Below are 19436 nucleotides of genomic sequence, written 5' to 3'. Positions count from 1 at the left end.
ATTGAGGTATCTTTCAGTAGAAAATATAGGAGGAAGTCTTTGAAGTGACTATGAGGTTTAATCCCCATTTTGTTCTATGGATAGTGATAACTGGAGTACACTGACCCCCAGTGGCCAAAGAGCTAAATGCCAGGCAGCAGAACTTGTGTGCTATAAATAGGTAAAGTTAAAATACCACTCTCCGAACGGTCGGTGAACAAATTGCCTCCTGCTACAGCCAAATATTTTAAATCTTGATTCAGTTCAGAGCACCTGCTGCCATTTTATGTGGAAACAAGGCTAAGCAACTCAAATATGCACAAAACATAGAGACTAGGGTGCAGAAAAATGTCAGCTCTGGACCACTTTCAGGCACACCCTGTGATGTCTGACCCAGCAGGGTCTTGAGACCAAAAGTCAAGACTGAGGACAACTGAGCCGCGTAGCTGCAGCAAAGCAAAATATACCTCCTGCATCTAATTGGAGACGAATCTTGACTGAAGAGAAATAAACGTTTCCAGAAAAAAGCAGAGCTGAGAAAAAAATGCCTATCCTCTTAAGACACTAGGAAAAACTGAGGCATGCTGGTAGCAAGAAGGGTTTATACCCTTGGATGGCCTCCTTTTTTTGTTTACCAGTGTCCAACCCACCTTCATGAACATTTTTCAAGTTTTTTATGAACAATATTCAAAACCAGTTTTTATTGTGCGGAAATGTTTGCTTTGAATATTTACCTTTCGTCTTGAAATGGAGAATTCTTTGTCACATTGCTTACATCCTGTTGCTTCATCATCCTTTAGCCATGTATGACCCTAAAAAAATAAAAGGACTTTGAATTACATTTGGCCAAATACTGCCAAACCAGAAAACCAATTAAGTAATGTACGATCACTGTATCATTATATGGTTACCCTTGCAGTCTATATTCCACTTTACATGCTAAGTTGCTTACATAGTAGGTAAGGTTGAATAAAGACATGGGTCCATCGAGTTCAACCCATGTGGGTGTGTGTGTGTGTGTTTCTAAGATTACCTGTACCTCTGTATATCTTGCTCCCTGAGAATAGTATCTAGACGGGACTTGAATGACTCCATACTCTATTTATACTAAATTTGTACATTAATATCAGTCTCTTATTTTCAAGAGTGAACAAGTTTAACGCTTGCAGTCTTTACTCATAGTTTAGGTCCTCTAACCCCTTTATTAGCATTGTCGCCCTTCTTCGGACTTTATCCAGCTCAAGGACATCCCTTCTGTGGATCGGTAATCAAAACTGAACCGTATACTGAAGATGTGGCTGAACCAGTTGAGAATTATACAGGTTGAGAATTATAGTACATTCCTTTTTATGCATGATAGTAACCTGCTTGCCTTTTTTGCTGCTGCCTGGCATCGCATGCTGTTACTAAGGTGGCTGTCCACTAGGACTCCAAAATCTTTTTCCACCTCAGATTCCCCCAGTGGAATGCCCAGTAATGAGTAGTTTGCATGTGTATTTTTAATTCCCAAATATATAACTTTACACTTCTGAATATTAAACCTTATCTGCCATGCCGATGCCCCACCCCCCTATTATATCCTGGTCTTCCTGTAAAATTGCTATGTCTTCTGTCGAGTTTATTGCCCTACAAATTTTGGTATCGGCAAAAACAGAAATGTTGCCAATACCAGTCCCAATATCATTGATAAACAGGTTGAATAGCAATTGCCCCAAGACGGAACCCTGGGGCACGCCACTGCCAACCAAGGAGCATTCAGAAAATGAGCCATTTATTGATACTCTCTTGACACATTCACTTAGCCAGTTCTCTAAAATACACACCATTTTAATAAAAATTGAGGCTTGTAATTTAAACATTGCTGAGGTACCATATCAAATACTTTTGCAAAATCAAGTTGGCTTGGTTTAAAAAATAATGCCTTTTCTAGGGGTTTCAAAATCACAATAATTCTCTTTCTCACAGAGCTAAAAAAAAACAGCATTTTTGTACTTCCCGTTAAATCAGTTTCTTGGAGATCATGAGGGGCACAGGATTCAGTTATTCTAGGACAACCGAGTTATTATGCTACCTTTAATTTCAATCTTTTACAACCCCTTTAGTTTTGGTGCAGAAAAGAGGAAAACTTCAGTCATCTGTTGCCAATCTTGCCAAACGAAAGAAAACGTTTTTCCTGAAACCACCAATGGCACAAACTTTTGCACTTGCAGTTAAGAGGATTTGTGGAAATCAAGGCAAAATCTAAAAGAACAAGAAAACTTTCCAAGAACTGCTGCCAAACCCACACATCATTGCAAAGTACCTGCGAGGAAGGTTTGGTGTTGCAGCATTCCACTATGCAGCTTTGCTTATACAAACATAATCTGCATGGAAGTGACATTTGTAGGAAGCCTTAACTAGACGTTTATTACAAACATCAGTGTCTGAGGAATGCAAAACAGCATCTAGACAAGTGAAAGGCCTTTTGGAAACAACTGCTGTAAGCAAACGAAGTAATAACTGGACTATTTTGCCACAAACATCAGACTTGTTTGGAGGAAAAAAACATCCTCTTGCCGAACGTTAAAAGTGGGGGTGGATCCATTATGCTTTGGGGCTTTGTTGCAGCCAGTGGCACAGGAAACATTGTACGTGTAGAGGAAAAAATTAAATATCGGCAAATTTTGGATGCCAAAGTGAAAAAGTCAGCCAAGAAGCTGAAAAATTAATGGCTTGTACAACAAAATAATGATCCTAAACATACCTCATCCTGAAGGCCGGAGGCATTGTAGAACTTTGGGTGGGATAAAGCCTTAATTCCTAGGTCCGCATATTACCTGGTAGCCAGTCCCAACTGTTCACAGGCCTTTCTATATGGGAGCTGACTGATATCCAAGGTTCTCTCATGCTCTGATATGACAGCCTGCTGCTAGGTGAAAAGATTGAGTGCTCACAGAACACTAAAAAGTAAAAAAGGTACAACCTGCTGCCTATTTTTGGGAACCCATAAGGGGACACCCTGTTGGTCAGGGTTTACTTAGTGGCACGCATGAGCAGATATAGGATTGCATTTCAAACAATTCAAAATATTAACAACCACTTACAAAGCCATCCACAACTCTGCCCCCGGCTATATCTCAAACCTGGTCTCAAAGTATCACCCTACCGTCCCCTCCGCTCTTCCCAAGACCTCCTGCTTTCCAGCTCCCTCATCAACTCCTCCCATGCTCGCCTCTAGGACTTCACTAGAGTCTCTCCTATCCTATGGAACTCTTTACCCCAACCTGTCCGTCTATCTCCCACACTGACTGCCTTTAGGTGTTCCCTAAAGACTCATCTCTTCAGAGAAGCCTATCCCACCTCAACCTAACCACTGAACTATCACTTTCTCAAATAATTCATCCCCACACAGCTACCTCCTCATGTATCACTTGCCCCTCCCTTTTAGATTGTAGGCCCTCACAGACAGGGCCCTCCTTACCATCCTGTCTTGAATTGTATTGTGATTGTAATGTCTTCCTTATATTGTAAAGCGCTGCACAAACTGTTGGCGCTATATAAATCATGCATAATAATATACGTTTCTTTTATGCTATGGACTTGCTGTACAAATCCCTCCTGAATTAAAACTCTGCTGTCTTGCTGAATAGAAGTGCAAGAGAAAACTGCTTGGACCGTTCCTGGGTGTCCCCAGGCCGAAACCAGTTGAGTGTGCCTTCCTTACAAGCTAGTGTTCAGATGTGTGCAGTACCTTAAAATGACAGACACCTATTGTGGAACACAATTTAGGATCTTATAAAACAGATAATATATTGGGAAATGCTAACCAGAAAGGGGTGAACATCTTAATGGCCCAGCAAAGGCAACAACTGACTGTCGCCAATCAGGCCTACTAAGAGGCACAGCAGCAAGTCAACCTGTCCCTACAGTACAGATTCAGGGCCTGTTAAGAGAGGCAGATGTTAGACCAGGGCCAACTTTTACACCTTAAAGCTGGTGCAGAGTGCTTTAAGAAAAACCTCAGCATCTATGAGAGAGTCATTGAACGTAAGAAACTTCCGTGTGCTAGCACCTTTTTTAACGGGGCAGCACCAAAAGGCCTATTTTTACAAAGCGCAAAATACTAAGGACTATCCTAAACTCAAATGAGAAATCCTAGCCAGGCACAGGGTTACCATGGTCGTCTGAGTGTAGTGTGTGTTCACATGGAAATATGCCCCTGGGAGGCACACAAGGTTTTTTAGATGTATGATTTGTTACACCATACACATTGTTGCAACTGGAGGCACTCAAGCCTGCTCAGATTGTGGAGCAAGTGGTCTGTGACTGTTACAACAGAGCTTTGCCTGTTAAAATATAGCGACATATTAGGCATACTTAATATATACTGTAGGTGTCTTGCTGCACTTCTTACTGGTATAGGATGTTCCTTTCTTCCGTTGTGAAGAAATACAAGTTTGCAAAAGGATGTCACCAGCACACCATTTAAGTGAAATCAACAAAAGTCCATTTATTAATGGAGTACTGTTATTCCAGTACATGCGATTTCGGGGCTGCACAGGGTCCCCTTCATCAGGCTCAGAATGAAACAACCAAAATGTTCAGTATTTGTGCTCCTCGCTGTACACCCTCTCCCTGTTCCCATCTCCAGGGGCGGAAGGACATGAAACACAAGAGAAGCCTCCTCACCTTCCGGTCTCTTACCAAGTACGTGACGTAAGGTAAGTCTGCTAAATGCTGGACAGGGAAGGGGGGGTGCGGGGGGAAGAAGCATTGCTGATTTTCATTATATTGAAATTTGCTGGGACTTATAGTCCTGCATAGCTGGTGGTAGTCTTCAATACTGTATAATGATTATACAGCAATGCAGAATAGCATCAACTATGCAGGACTACAAATCCCAGCAATACATGATATTATTAAGTAGGGATGCACCAGTGCCAATACTGGGCGTTTTCAAGAGGACTCGTACTTGTGAAGATCCCCCGATACTAAGCGCAGATACTGGTGTTCTGTCGAACACCAGTATCCGACATTTATTGACAAAGTATTTACTATAATATTATTCCATCCATCATTTACTGCCATGGATGGCATATTATTAACGGTCACAATTAACAACTGGAAAAAAAACATCCAATTTAACAAGGCCTGACATGGATTCTGCAGGACCTGCCTAACCTTGAGCATAGAACATGATTCTAAGAATCTCCTGACCTGCCCTGATCTAATGAAGCATCCATGATTGTGGAGTAAAGGGTAGGAACCTTGGCCACACTGTAAAGATCATTCAATAGAGTAGAAACAAAGAATGGATATGGAGGAATTTCCTCCAGAGGCATCAGATGCCCAACAAAGATACTCTAACCCAAACAGGATGCAAGCATGTTCTTCCTGCTGAGAATCTAGAGGAAGCATGGAGCCTCCAGCTATGATTTTTTTCCTGCTATGCAGGGGGTGATAAGCCCTGTGGTGTAAATCTCTGCTTTCAGTGCAGAGACCCATGGGTGACGAAAGCCAGATGCTATTGCATTGTTTCTAACAAAGACAGTGTGCTTGAGAGTAGCACTTTGTGTTGTCCAGCGCAGGGACAACTCCCAAGGTGAAGGTCCTGCAATACCGGAGGGATACACCAAGAAAGAGGGAACCATGTGTTCTGGTGACCCCAGGGCCCTAAGAGTGGAACAAAGAAGGATTGCAAGCCAACAAGAGAAGGGGAGACTATGTTAGGGGGATTCTCCCTCAACACCCTACAGACCCCTGATAGAGGGAAGGAAGAAAACTTCCTGACTGATAAGACAGGGTATAGACCTTTTTTAGAGAGGGTTTAAGCTGAACAGCTTTGGGTATGGCATTCAAAGCTAAGCTGAGGAAACTTATATCCAGATAGGTGCTATGTAAAGACCAGCTCAAGCAGCAGTGTCAGTAAGGAATCTTCATTGAAATCAGAGGGAAAGAATTCCATTGAGCAAAGAAGGTTTGCAAAAAATAGACTATCTTCAGCAGTGCTAAAGAAAAGGTGTTCAACCAACTAGGAAAATCGTACGATTTTCGGCGTTTTTTCCAGCGTGCGGGTTTTGGTAACGTGCTCGGAAGACGAAAGCCTCATGGGCCGGTGTGCGCAAGCGAACACCGCCCGCTCAGCATTGCAATCATCGGCAAGCCCTCCCCTCGGCGGGGAGGGCTTGCGATGATCGCAAGTACGATCTGCCTGTCCAAAATTCGTATGGAATTTTAATGTCCTTACAACCATCGCCCCAACAAAAGTTGTGTGATGGTTGTAAGATGTATGGCCAGCTTAACACTGAATCCAGAAAGTAAAACATGTGCTGTCCTCTTACCATACCTTAAGAGCTTTGTTAACCTCTTTGATGTCTTCCATCTTTAATTTTGACCTAGAAAAAACACAAATTATGTAAATAAATGTTCTTTAAAGCAAAAACAAAATTGTAATATAAACTATTCCACAACTACGTTTGTGTGAACCAAGTTTGGTTTGTTATATGGTTTGTGTTCACATTCTATAAAGATGCACATATAGATAAAACACGTTCTTTAATTTTGGATAGAGAAATGGTTAAAATCCTGTCAGTTTATTTTTTGCTGTCTGAGTCTCCTTGGGAAAACTAAATAGACAGAGAAAGGAAATCTCAAACTTAGTACAAAGTGAGGGGAATTCATAGATACATAGTTACATAGTGTTTGAGGTTGAATAAAGACATTAGTCCATCAAGTCCAACCTATTAGGATCTCATTCTAGGAGTACCTGTACCCCTGTACACTGCCATTCCTTTCTTAAATAGTTGTCACTGGAACAAGATTTAAAAAAAGGAACAATGATGTTCTTGTATCTCTTAAAATCAAAATGTGAACTGCTGCTCTGGCCATCACGTTTAATTTCTGTTTTTTTTTTCCATTTCTGGGCTCACCATACCCCCAATATAGCACCAGAATTTGAGCCAAATAATTCTCCAACGTACCACAGCAGGTTTCAGTTTAGAGGCAATCATATACTGCCTGCTGCTGCCTTAACCCGGGCGAGAGAACAGGTAAAAGTGGTAAATGGGGTGCTCCAAGAGCCAGGGGTGGAGACTATTTTCCCTCATTTTACTGTGCAAAATGACTTATTATATAGGGTGGATAATATAGAGGGAGAGAGACTGCACCAGTTTCATGTTTGCTGTGCGAAAGGTACCACAAGCCTCCATCGGCTTCTCTCCTTTTGAGTTACTGTATGGCCGCCATCTGAGGGGCCTGTTAGATATAGCAAAGGAGACTTGGGAACAAGAGGCCACTCCTCTCAAAAGCATAGTGGAGCATACTGCTCAAATGCAGGAACGGATTGAAAAAGTGATGCCTATTGTGAAATCACACTTACAACCGGCTCAACAAGCTCAGGCTAGAGTATATAACCGTTCGGACAAGGTCCAAACCTTTAACCTAAGTGACAGAGTACTTGTATTTAGAAAATTTCTAATTCCCTCAAAATAGGAGATCCTACCAGAGAGCAAAATTATTTCAGACAAAAAATTATTTCAAACCAAAATTAGATTTCTATTATAACATTATTTATGCTCTCATATGAAAAAACAAAAATTCAACAGACATTTAAAATTACTAAAAACTAGCAACCCCTTCAATGGCTCTGATGTCATAAATAGAGCTAGAAGCATATTATACAGTTATCCAGCAAGGGTGGTGAAGATCCAGAGATATTTGTTTTACAGCCTGTGTGTCTGTTATCTCACTTTGTGTCTAGCCGTCTAATAGATTAGTTAATAGCACTCTAGATTTGCTGTATTCCTCTGATGTTTAAAGTATTGGTATGGGGGGGGTGTGGCTAGGGAGCGGATGTGAGTGGGCATGCACGCGTGGACCCGGCGTGGTGTGGAAGCTGGTGCCCGGAATGTCCTCTGCTCTGATCCGGACTTGCTGACCTTGCTGGCGAATAGCTCCCCCCGCTACACATACCTGTGCCATGGTCTGCTGCGCTCTGGTCTGCTGGAGGGGTGGATGTTGGCTGGTCCATCTCTGATGCCGCTCTGAGTCGCGGTGAGTGAAGGCTGGATGGTCGGCTGGGAAGGCAGAAGGAGCTGAGGTGCCGTTTCTCTGTTGGCTCCCTCCGGTGGCTCTAAGTGGAAGTGAGAAGGCTGGATGGTGGAGAAGGAATTGGAGGTTGGTGATTTGGCTCCCCCTAGTGGCAACTGAGGAATAGTGTGCCTGCTCAGTACTCTCTGCTCGTATTAAAGGGGAAAAATATATAAAGAAAATGACTAGAACTGGGCCAAAAAAAGAGACTGTCCAAGAGGCTGATAGTAGAGGGGGAACTAAGCAATCACCACGTGAGCCGAAACAGTCCAGTAAAGAGAAGCAGAAAGAAGTGGCGTCAAAACTGGAAAAGTTCGCTAGAGGAAATACGACAGATATTGATGCCAACCAAAAAAACAAAATGCGATTAAGTCTGGGAGACAAGTCTCTATGTAAAATTTCCAAGGATCTGTTTGTGGAAGAAGGGGGGGCTACAGGGGGGACTTTGGACATATCCAATGGGTGTTTATCCCTGCAAGATTCTGATAATCCAGGCGAACCTTCTCTCAAGGATGTGCTCTTAGCAGTTCAAGCCAGTAATACTACTCTGGCAACCATGGCGGAGCAAATACAAGCTACACGGATAGATATATCCCTTCTCAGGCAAGATATGCAGAAGTTCAAAGAAAGGCTGACGGAGGCAGAAGACAGAATTAACAAACTGGAGGATGTGAATGCTTCTGTATGTGCCGATCTTAAAATGGCATTGCAAAAAGTTACTATTAATTCTAGCAAGATCGAAGAATTGGAAAACGGAGCAAGGCGTAATAACATCAGAATGGTGGGAATGCCTGAAAAGTCTGAGGGGTTAAATCAGTGGGTGTATATGGAAAATTGGATCCTAGAGACAATAGGGAAAGAATACTTATCTCCAATGTTTATGATCAAAAGTGCTTATAGAATTCCTGCACATACGAAGGTACATGGAAATTTTCCAAGAACTATGTTGCTTAAAGTGACTAATTACAGAGATAAGGAGGCAATTCTCCGTAAAGTTCGTGAATTGGGAGCTATATCTGTGGCAGGTACTCAAGTGATGCTATTTTCAGACTTTTCACAGGAAGTTCAGAAAAAAATAGCTCAATACCAGGAAGTGAAAAAACGAATGCGCCAAATGAACATACAGTATTCAATGCTATATTCTGCAAAAATGTGTATAACTCCTGATGATAGGACTCATTTTTTTGAATCCCCCTTAGCAGTCTCTGCCTGGTTGGATAAATATTCAATGAGTGATACAAGAGGCTAGGAGCTATGAGGTTTAATGTGGGGCATGAGGATGGAGTATATTTTGAATATTAGACACACCACGCTGGTGATTTGGAATGTAAGATGAATGGGTGGGTAAAATTAATGTCTCTAACCCCCTATATGGCTCCTAAAGTGGAGTATATTTTGATGGGGGGTCAATGTAGCAATGGGCTGTTTTTGTTTTGTTATTGTGTTGTGCAATGTGCGTTGTGGTTTTTTGGATTATTTTTTTTTTGTTCTTTGTTTTTGTTTTGTTTTTTTTTTTGTTGCTTGGCTTTTTCTCTTCCTCTCCTGGGTTCTTCTTGTCTCTCAAGTATCAAAGTTTTGCCTATATTGGGGGGCTATGCCCAATTGCTTTGTATCATTACATATGGTAGTTAAATATAATGGATAAGAAAAAAAATATATCTATAATATCTTGGAACGTTAGGGGTCTGGGGAATAAGGCAAAGCGATGTGCGGTACTATCCAGCATTATGTCTCATAAGCCGTCAATTATCTGCTTGCAGGAAACGCATTTGGTGGGAGACAGTGTTGGATGGTTGGAACGCAGATTTCTGCAATATACAGCTCATGCATGCTATTCAACATACTCTAGAGGGGTGTCAATACTAGTCTGTAAAGGTATAGCTTTCTCATGTATACAAGCATTGTGGGATAAAGAGGGTAGATATGTATTTCTGCATTGTAAAATCTATGAAGTAGAATGCGTGTTGGTAAACATATATATCCCCCCTCCCTACTCTAATGAGGTCCTCCGGAAGTTGTTATTATTTATTAAAGATAAGTTACCTATTTATATTATTGTGATGGGGGATTTTAATAATTAGATGAATATAGCGTTAGATAAATTCCCGGTAAATAAGCACTTGGATGTCACAAAAAAAACACTACTTTTTATAATTTTTCTAAAGAAATAGGGTTGTTAGATGTGTGGTGGATGATGCACCCAGAGGAACACCAATACACATAGACTATCTAAGGTTATTCAGAAGGTAATAAACTCGGATCAAAGCGGATTTATGCCTAATAAGTCAACGGCAGACAATGTGCGAAGGCTATATGTGAATATGCAAGTTCCCACGGAGATAATGGGGAATAGAGTTTTGTTGTCCCTGGACATTATGCATATCTAGAAGATAATTTAATCCAACTTTGCAGAAATTTCAGAAACAATGCAATATATGGTGTAAATTCCCCCTTTCCCCGGTTGGCAGATAAAATCTTATCAAAATGATTTGGATGTATGTAATTGAATGTGCAGCGCTCCAGATCACCATATAGTGAATCGACTCAGTATAACATCATTACCATATACATCAAAAATCTCAAAAGAAGTGCGAATGTGTATAAAACAAATTAAATTACTTGCTATTATAGAACAATCGTGCCTCACATATAACAATCAAAATAATATCAAAATCTCAAAGGTGCGAAAGGTGTATAAAATTTCTATGAGAATAAATTCAAACATTAAAAAATGTCTCACACATAAAAATCAATCCAAAACGTATGGATTCATCAGCTTGAATCCACATTGCTAGGGAAGATCCACTTAAAAGGATTAAGTGCAGGCTTGAGTAAAAATGCCAGCTACCCAAAAGACAGCTTAGATACCTGTTTCTGAAGACCTTTCAGACAATTCAGAGGATTCTGAAAAAACACCATTGAATTCTTTAAGTGATTCTCATGATGCTGTCCGAGATAGTGAACATAAAAGAAAAAAAGCTTTCACGCAAAATGGACTTCACATCTTAACCGAGGAAGTATTAAATAATTTTGATATTCTGATGGGGAAAATGTCTGTGAAAACTACTCTTGCTATGAAAACAACAATATGGAACGAGATACTGGATAAGGTGCAGAGGAAAAAACTTGTAATGTAGAAGTTCATGTGATTGAAGATTCCATAAATAATCAATCAGAAACATCTGAGGTTTGGTGAGTGTGCACCCCAGAGGGGAGTCTTTGACGTGGACACCTTAATGTGGAATTCATTCTTATCTTCAACACGCTGTTTGCACCGGACGTTTCTAAATGTCCAAAGTGTGGGGTTGAACCTGGTTCGTTAATACATCTGCTGTGGCGATGCCCGAAGCTGAAACGATATTGGCAGGAAATAGTAGATATAATAAATACAGCCTTTGGAGTCCATATCTCTAATAATCCCAGGCTATGTATCCTAGGTATTTTTGGACCCATAAAAGTGGAATACTACACAAAAGGTGGCAATAACGAGGGCTCTATTCGTAGCCCGGCGTAGTATAGCCCTTAGGTGGATTTCAGCAGCGCCTCCCACAGTAGAGGAATGGAAGAAAGAACTAGATAAAGTGGTTAGATTTGAGGGAATTATGTTCAGGCACAGAGGTACTATGGACAAATATGGTAAAATGTGGGATAAGTGGATTGAATATGTTAAAGGACCTTGGGTATAATGTCTCTCATATAATATCTCTCCTATTTATTATTGGTACTCTGAAGAGTAATGTGGCCTGAGAAATATGGTATGTTGAGAGGAAAATAAATTTTATAAGGAGAGGTGTGGTTGGTTTTTGTTTTGTTTTTTGCTTTTTTTTGTTGTTTTGTTTTTTCCCCTCTGTGGGTCTGTATGTATTGTTGTCTGTTTTGTATTGCTGTTTTAATATGTAATTGTGGATGTATACGTTTGTTTTATGTGTTGTATTATTAAAATAAAAAAAGTATTGAATTAAAAAAAAAAAAAAGTATCGGTATGGATAGTTCCCCACAATGTGTTGCAAATAAACAGTTCCTTTGTATATCCTTCAGTTCAAATAAACAGTTCCTTTGTATATCCTTCAGTTCAAATAAACAGTTCCTTTGTAATTTTGCTCTCTGGTACGATCTCCTTTTTTGAGGGAATTAGGAATTTTCTAAATATTTAAACTAGGAGACCCAGGAGCTATATTGTATTTATGCAAGTAATTGCTAACCCCTATCCCTCATGCGTATATAGTAGGGATGCACCGATACTTTTCGAGTACCAATGCCGATACTTGACATTTTCATGAGAACTACCAGGATTGCAACGGTTGCAGCTGGTGCCTGGCTCTGGCGCTCCACCACTGTCCTGAAATCATTAGTCTGTATTGTTTTAGAAAAACTGTCACATGACAATAAACAAAAATGTATCAGTACTCGTACTTGGGCAAGTACCGGTACTTGCAAAACTGGTATCGGTGCATCCCTTTATTTATAAAAACAAAATCATACATTACCTCCCTGGCGGTATGATTATTTAGATTTTCGTAATTTTTTCGGCGCGATTTTTTTTCGGATCTTTTTCGTTATTTTATTTCTTCGTTTTTTCCGGGTTTTTTTTCGAATTTGCCGCCGGTTCCGCCCCCATGCAACGCGTCAGCTCGCAAGGGACGGAACCCGGAAGACAGATGCCGGCGCCAGCCGGAGGACACCGCACGGCTCGAGGGACAAGGTAAGTAAATAATGTGGGATATTCCCGAGTGTAGCTGGTGTGTATACCGCCAAGGAGGTTAAAACAGAGATGTACAAATCCCAGGAGCTCTGTTTGCTCCTAACAAATGACAGCTGCCTCCTAACTTTTGAATTTTTCTCTAGTATAGTAGCTTGAAAAGTATCGGTACATGTACTTGTACCGAGTACTATACTTGGTATCGGTGCATCCCTAGTATATAGTATACGTGTGCTTGTACCTACAGTGGAGAGTAAGTTTCTGGCGAAATCGCAAGGGCCATATGAAGTGGTAGAACACTTCATGGGGGAGGTTACCTATAGAGTCCATCAGCCTTGTAAAAGGAAGCCATACCAAATCTACCATGTCAATTTACTAAAGGCCTGGAAAGACAGAGCATCCCTTATAGTCCAAACGTCCTTGGCCATGACTGCCGCAGGTTCTTCCACGGTACCGGAGGTAGAAATAGCTGAAATGCTCTCATTAAGCCAAAAACAAGAGACCAAGGAATTTCTGCTAAGAAATTGAGGATTCTTTTCCGGTTTGCCAGAGTCAACTTCAGAAATACAGCATGATATTGTGACCGAGCTAGGAGTGAAAGTTAACTTAAAACTAGGGATGTCCCGGTACCACTTTTTCAAGACCAAGTACTTCCCCTCATGTACTTGCCGATACCAATTACAGATACTTTTTGTTAAAGGGACAGGTGACATTTAAAAAAAAACAATACAGACTAATGATTTTAGGCCAATTTCTTTATGATTATGAAGAACTTTAATTTAAGACTGTTTTAGAACAATAAAACATTTAACCTATTCATGTTTTCAACCGCGATCGTATAGGACCGCCCGGGCGGTATTGCGGCATCCGATAGTTGCGATCCGATAGTTGCAAATGGAGTGCCTTAAGAAAATAATGGCACTGCCAACGCGATCAGCGGTGGTGTGCAATTCTGTGACCGCCCAGCCATCCGCTCGGTTTGGTGCACGGTGACCAGGTGGCCATGGATTGCACACCACCGCCGATCGCGCTGCCAGTGCCATTATTTTCTAATGGCACCCCAGTCGTGCCAGGCAGATTGCGTGGTTTCCCGCCGCAATACCGCCCTGCCCGAGCGGTTGCACACAATTGTGGTTGAAAACACTGCGCGTTTATTCGCATGCAGATGATGGGGGCAGCGTGGCTGATTTTCATTTTTTTCAATTTTTATTTACTTTGTAAAAATGTTTAATTTCCATTTATATTATTTTAACTTTATCGCCTTTTTAATTTTTTTCAATTTTTATTTAGTTACATTTTTAATTAGTTATCATTTTTTACTTTTTTATTTTATTATTTTACTTTTTTTACTTAACTTTATTGCTATCACACAGGGGATAACAAACCCCTGTGTGATAGCATTTGGAGGTGACAGGTACTCTTTATTGACCCTGTCACCTCCAACACAGGAATTCTAGCACAGCACTGTGCTAGAAATCCTGTGACAAGAAGGAGCAGCGGCCGGGAGCAGAGGCTGAGGGAGGTGACAGAGCCTGTCACAGCTACATGCCCCCTGCTCTGTCACAGCTCCATGCCCCCTGCTCTGTCACCGCTCCATGCCCCCTGCTATGTCACCGCTCCACGCACCCTGCTATGTCACAGCTCCACGCCACCTGCTATGTCACCGCTCCACGCCCCCTGCTATGTCACAGCTCCACGCCCCCCGCCATCACCGCTCCACACGCCTTGTAAAAAAAATGCCTTGCATCGGTCCCAATTCCGCTAGCGGTATCGGGACATCCCTACTTAAAACCCTATCGCATCCCAGAAGCTTGGCTCCAAATAGTCTTAGAGGAGATTAACAGGATGTTGACTCTTGATGTAATAGAAGAGTCACTTAGTGAATGGTGCAGTCTGATTGTCCTAATTCCCAAGCCGAATGACAGCATCCGATTTTGTAACAATTTCCGGAAGCTAAATGAAGTTTAAAAATTTGACATTTATCTCATGCCAAGGGTAGATGAGCTAATTGAGCGTTTGGGACATGCTCAATATATCACCACCCTTGATCTTTCGAAAGGGTATTGGCAAATACCTCTTACAGAACGTGCAAAAGAGAAAAACGACTTTTCTACTCCTAAGGGGCACTGGCAGTATAAAAGGATACCATTTGGGCTACACGGGGCACCAGCCACTTTTCAGCGGATGATGGATCGCGTCCTTAAACCCCACCGAACCTATACATCCGCCTATTTAAATGACGTGGTAATTTTTAGTGCCGATTGGGAGAGCCACTTGGCCAAGGTACAGGCTATTGTTAGTGCCCTCTGCGATGTGGGTCTGACCGCCAAACCTAAGTGTGCTGTGGGATTGGAGGAGGCCCGATAGTTGGGGTACATTATTGGGAGGGGAGTTACAAAAACCCTTGCAAAAAGAGTATCAGTTAATGGCACCTTTTCAGAATGGGCTGAAGTCATGAGTGGCGTGCTCCAGGGTTCTGTCCTGGGTCCCATGCTTTTTAACCTATTTATTAATGATATCAGGGAGGGAGTGAGTAGCCATGTCTCAGTGTTTGCTGCTGATACGAAAATCGGGAGAGTAATAGACACGGATTCAGACATTGTAACATTACAGGAGGACCTGGAGAAAATCGGGGAGTGGGCAACTGTATGGCAGATGAAGTTCAATGTCGATAAATGTAAGATAATGCACTTTGGAGTTAAAAATAAATAGGCAATTGGACTACACTTATGGGTGTGCCACTAGGGAATTCGGAAACGGAGAAGGATTTGGGGGTCATTATAGACCGCAGACTGAAGAATAGCTTGCAGTGCCAGACTGCTGTAAACAAAGCAAGCAGAGTCCTGTCTTGCATTAAGAAGGGAATGTATTGCAGGGACAAGTCTATAATTTTGCCACTTTATAGATCACTGGTTCGGCCTCATCTGGAGTATGCGGTCCAGTTTTGGTCACCGGTACTCAGAAAAGATGTCCTTGAGCTGGAAAAAGTCAAGAGGGCAACCAAACTCATTAAGGGGTTGGAGGACCAGAACTATGAAACAAGGCTGTTAAAATTAAATATGTTCTCTTTGGAGGTTAGGAGATTAAGGGGGGACATGATCTTCTTGTATAAACTATTTAAGGGTGACAGCAACATTATTAACAAACTGTTTACGGTTAGCTCCGTAACAAAGACCAGAGGGCACCACCAAAAATAGGTGGAAGAAAAATTTCAACAGACAGGGCGCAAGGGGTTCTTCACAGTCAGAGCGGTTAAGGTCTGGAACTCGCTGCCACAGGAAGTGATCTCAGCTAAGAGTGTGGAATCATTCAAGAAACTCCTGGACGAGTTCCTCTGAGAACATAATATACAGGGGTACAGGTACGCCAAAGAGCAAAATCACACATGGACTAATACACACGCACACACCTGCTCAAACATAAATGCATACACACAATAGGTTGGACTTGATGGACTTATGTCTTTATTCAACCTCAAATACTATGTAACTATGTAATCCAAAATTGGCCAAGACCCCTTAAAAAACAGGTGAGAGCCTTTTTGGGTTTCATCAGATATTACCGAAGATTTGTCCCAATTTTGCCATTTTGGCTGCTCCCCTAACAGATCTCAGCAAGGGGGAAATCCTCAGTGATAACGAGGACCCCAGAAGCTGAGAAAGCTTTCCAGGACCTAAAGACAGCCCTGTTTTAATTGCGCCGGAGTTTGCACAGGAATTTGTGGTGCAGACAGATGCATCAGAAGTTGGCTTAGGGGCAGTGTTATCCCAAGTTGTGAATGGGGAGGGACATCCCAAAGCATTCCTAAGCAGAATATTGACCCCTGCGGAATGAAGATAAACTATTGTAGAACGGGAATGTCTGGCCATCAAATGGGCTCTCGAGAGCTTAAAATGCTATCTGTAAGGGCAACAGCTTAGGCTCTTAACTGACCATGCCCCTCTCAAGTGGATGTCCGAAAATAACGGAAAAAATGCCAGAGTTACCAGATGGATCTTGGCTCTACAGAATTTTTAATTTACAATGGAACATAGACCAGGCAGCCAACAAGCTAACGATGATGCCCTCTCCCAAGTCCACAGTTTGTTTGCTCAAGGTGCTCAACCCCACGAGTTTGAGCAGGGGGGGGGGGGATGTGTAGCAGGGTGCCTGTGAAATCAGTCAAAGTAGCAAGAAAAGTGATTGACGGTATATTTGTCCCTCCATGGATTCTTAGATTTGTAATCTAAGGTAATGCCAGCGAAGAGTAAATAAAGTAAATGCCAATAAAGAAAGTTAGTTCTTTACCTTATGTTAGTAAAACCTGATAAGGGGCTGGTTTTACTGGGTGTATGATAGAGCTCTGGGAGGGACAGACTCAATTCCGTGGACCACATTTTGTGGGTTTCTCCCTAGGTCCTGATTAAGGCAGCTGGACCTAGCTGTGGGGAAGGGGGGGAGAGGAAGGAGAGAGAGAGAAAGAGACTCAGTGGATGAGGAGACTGTGTGCTGTTTGCAGCGAGATTGGAGTGGACCTGTTAGTTTAAAGGTAAGTGTGTTCTGTATAACACTAAGGACTTTGTTTTGCAGTGGACACGCTTGTCTTTAACCAAGGACTTTGCCGGATAAAGGACACAGTAAGGCTCAGTGGAGCAGAATTTTATTTTCCTTCCTGTTATGGCAAGATGCCGTTACCTTTTGTTTGATACTGTCACTGGGAATAAAGCTGTGACTTTGTTTAAAACTTTGGCGAGTTTGGCCCTGCCTTTGAGACTGATTCCCTACAATAGTTACATAGTATTTGAGGTTGAATAAAGACACTGGTCCATCAAGTTCAACCTTTATGTGTATGTGTGCGTGTAGTGCGTGCATATGTGTATTTGAGTCCCTTTGTGGTCTTAGTTTTTAAGAGTACCTGTACCCCTGTATGTTATGGTCTCTGAGGAAGGTATCTAAATTATTTTTTAATGAATAAATACTCTCTGCTGATACCAGTGATTGTTGCAGAGAGTTCCAAAATGTAACCACTCTGACTGAAAAGAAGCCCCAATTTTAGGTGGTGGCCTCTAGTCTTTTTTAGGGAGGTAATAGTACAAAGTTTATCACTGATTTTGCCATTACCACTATAACATTTTGTACATTAAAATCATGTCCCTTGTTAATCGCATCACTTCTTGCGTGAACAAGTTTTAATTTAGCAACCTTGTCTCATAGCTTTGATCCTCCAGCCCCTTAATTAGTTTCCTTGCCTTCTCTGGAGTCTCTCCAGCTCCAGGACATCCCTTCTGTGGATTGGTGACCAAAACTGAACTGCATACTCAAGATGTGGCCGAACCAGCGATCTATAAAGTGGCAAAATGATCGCTTTGTCTCTACAGTACATCCCCTTTTGTTTCCACAAAATGTTATTGTTTTCAAAAAGACAATACAATAAAACAGAAAACATATTGAAATAACTCAAAAAGCATAGTCAAAAGTAATCAGAAAACGTCATGGAGGTTATATATAACATGACAATTTAAGAATGAACAACCAAGTAGGACCGCTACATAGAACACATAGAACACAGGATACCACTGCAAATCGTCAATAGAGTAAACCATTGAACCACTAATAGAGTGCACCATTGAAATCCAAATCTGGAGATTTAAGCCCCATAAGTGAGTAAAAATAGGGACATATGTGCTAATAATACCCATTGGGAGAAGTAGACAACATGGAGAATGAAGTAAAGAAGAGAGGGAATTAAATACAGTAGGTATAAACTGTTATAGGGCGGGTAGGCATTTTTAATTCAATTCACAGGAGATTCCATCAAATCTGTAGATGAACCGGGTCAAAGTTCAAGGAATTATCATAGGTGGTCCAGGGCTCCCATATTTTCTCGAATTTAGTAAAGGAATTATCTAAAATAGATGTTAGTTGCTCATTAATCATCACACTAGTAATGCTGTTTTTAACCTCCATAAAACTAAGCTTAGGGGATTTCCAGGATCTAGCAATTGTTTGTTTAGTGGCCATGAATATGTTGGATACCAAGCATTGTTGATGTTTGCATAAACCTATTATGGGTTTATGTAGAAGTGCTTCCTACGGATTTTTGATCAGGTCCCACTTTAAAATTACATTAATTAGAGCATAAATTCGGGTCCATAAACGTTTAGCTTTAGGACAGTCCCACCAAATATGTTTCATGGTGCCTAAATGTCCACATCTTTTAAAACATTGAGGGGATTGAGAGGGGAAGAATTTGTGGATGCGGGTCGGTGTGTAATGCCAACGAAACAATACTTTATAGGAATTTTCTTGCGTTAGGATATTTCGAGAAGAAGAGTTTATACCGTGTTTCCCCGAAAGTAAGACCTACCCCGAAAATAAGACCTAGTTCACGGTAGGTCTTATATTACAGACATCCCTGAAGATAGCGCTAGGTCTTACCTTCGAGGTAGCTGCACATGTAATTAAATTTTACATGTGAAGACCGGCCGCAGCTCCCTCCCGCCCCCTCACCTACCCGCTCGCCCACCTATCTGTTGCTCTCTGGATGGCATGCCCGCCCTCTCGCCCGCCCACCTGTCTGTTTCTCCCTGTAATGGATCAGAGCGGAGACGCAGCTCCCTCCCGCCCCCTGCCAGACACGCCCCCTCGCCCACCTGTGTTTCTCCTTGAAATGGATCAGAGCGGAGAGGCAGCTCCCTCCCGCCCCCCTGCC

General features: G+C 41.8%; 1 protein-coding gene across 1 annotated transcript in view; it reads right to left on the bottom strand.

The window, feature by feature from the left end:
• The window catches only part of RUFY1 (RUN and FYVE domain containing 1), a gene marked incomplete at its 5' end in the record, with an annotated part of 71932 nt that overhangs the window by 3574 nt on the left and 48922 nt on the right, over positions 1-19436 (bottom strand). The window contains 2 exons of the mRNA XM_018573194.1: positions 714-791; positions 6305-6353. Of these exons, the coding sequence (XP_018428696.1) occupies positions 714-791; positions 6305-6353 (127 nt within the window). The remainder of the gene's footprint in view (positions 1-713; positions 792-6304; positions 6354-19436) is intronic.

Source organism: Nanorana parkeri, unplaced genomic scaffold (genome assembly GCF_000935625.1).
Source record: "Nanorana parkeri isolate BGI_ZX_2015 unplaced genomic scaffold, ASM93562v1 scaffold2269, whole genome shotgun sequence".
Lineage (NCBI taxonomy): Eukaryota > Metazoa > Chordata > Amphibia > Anura > Dicroglossidae > Nanorana > Nanorana parkeri.
This window is presented reverse-complemented; position numbering and strand designations above follow the sequence as displayed.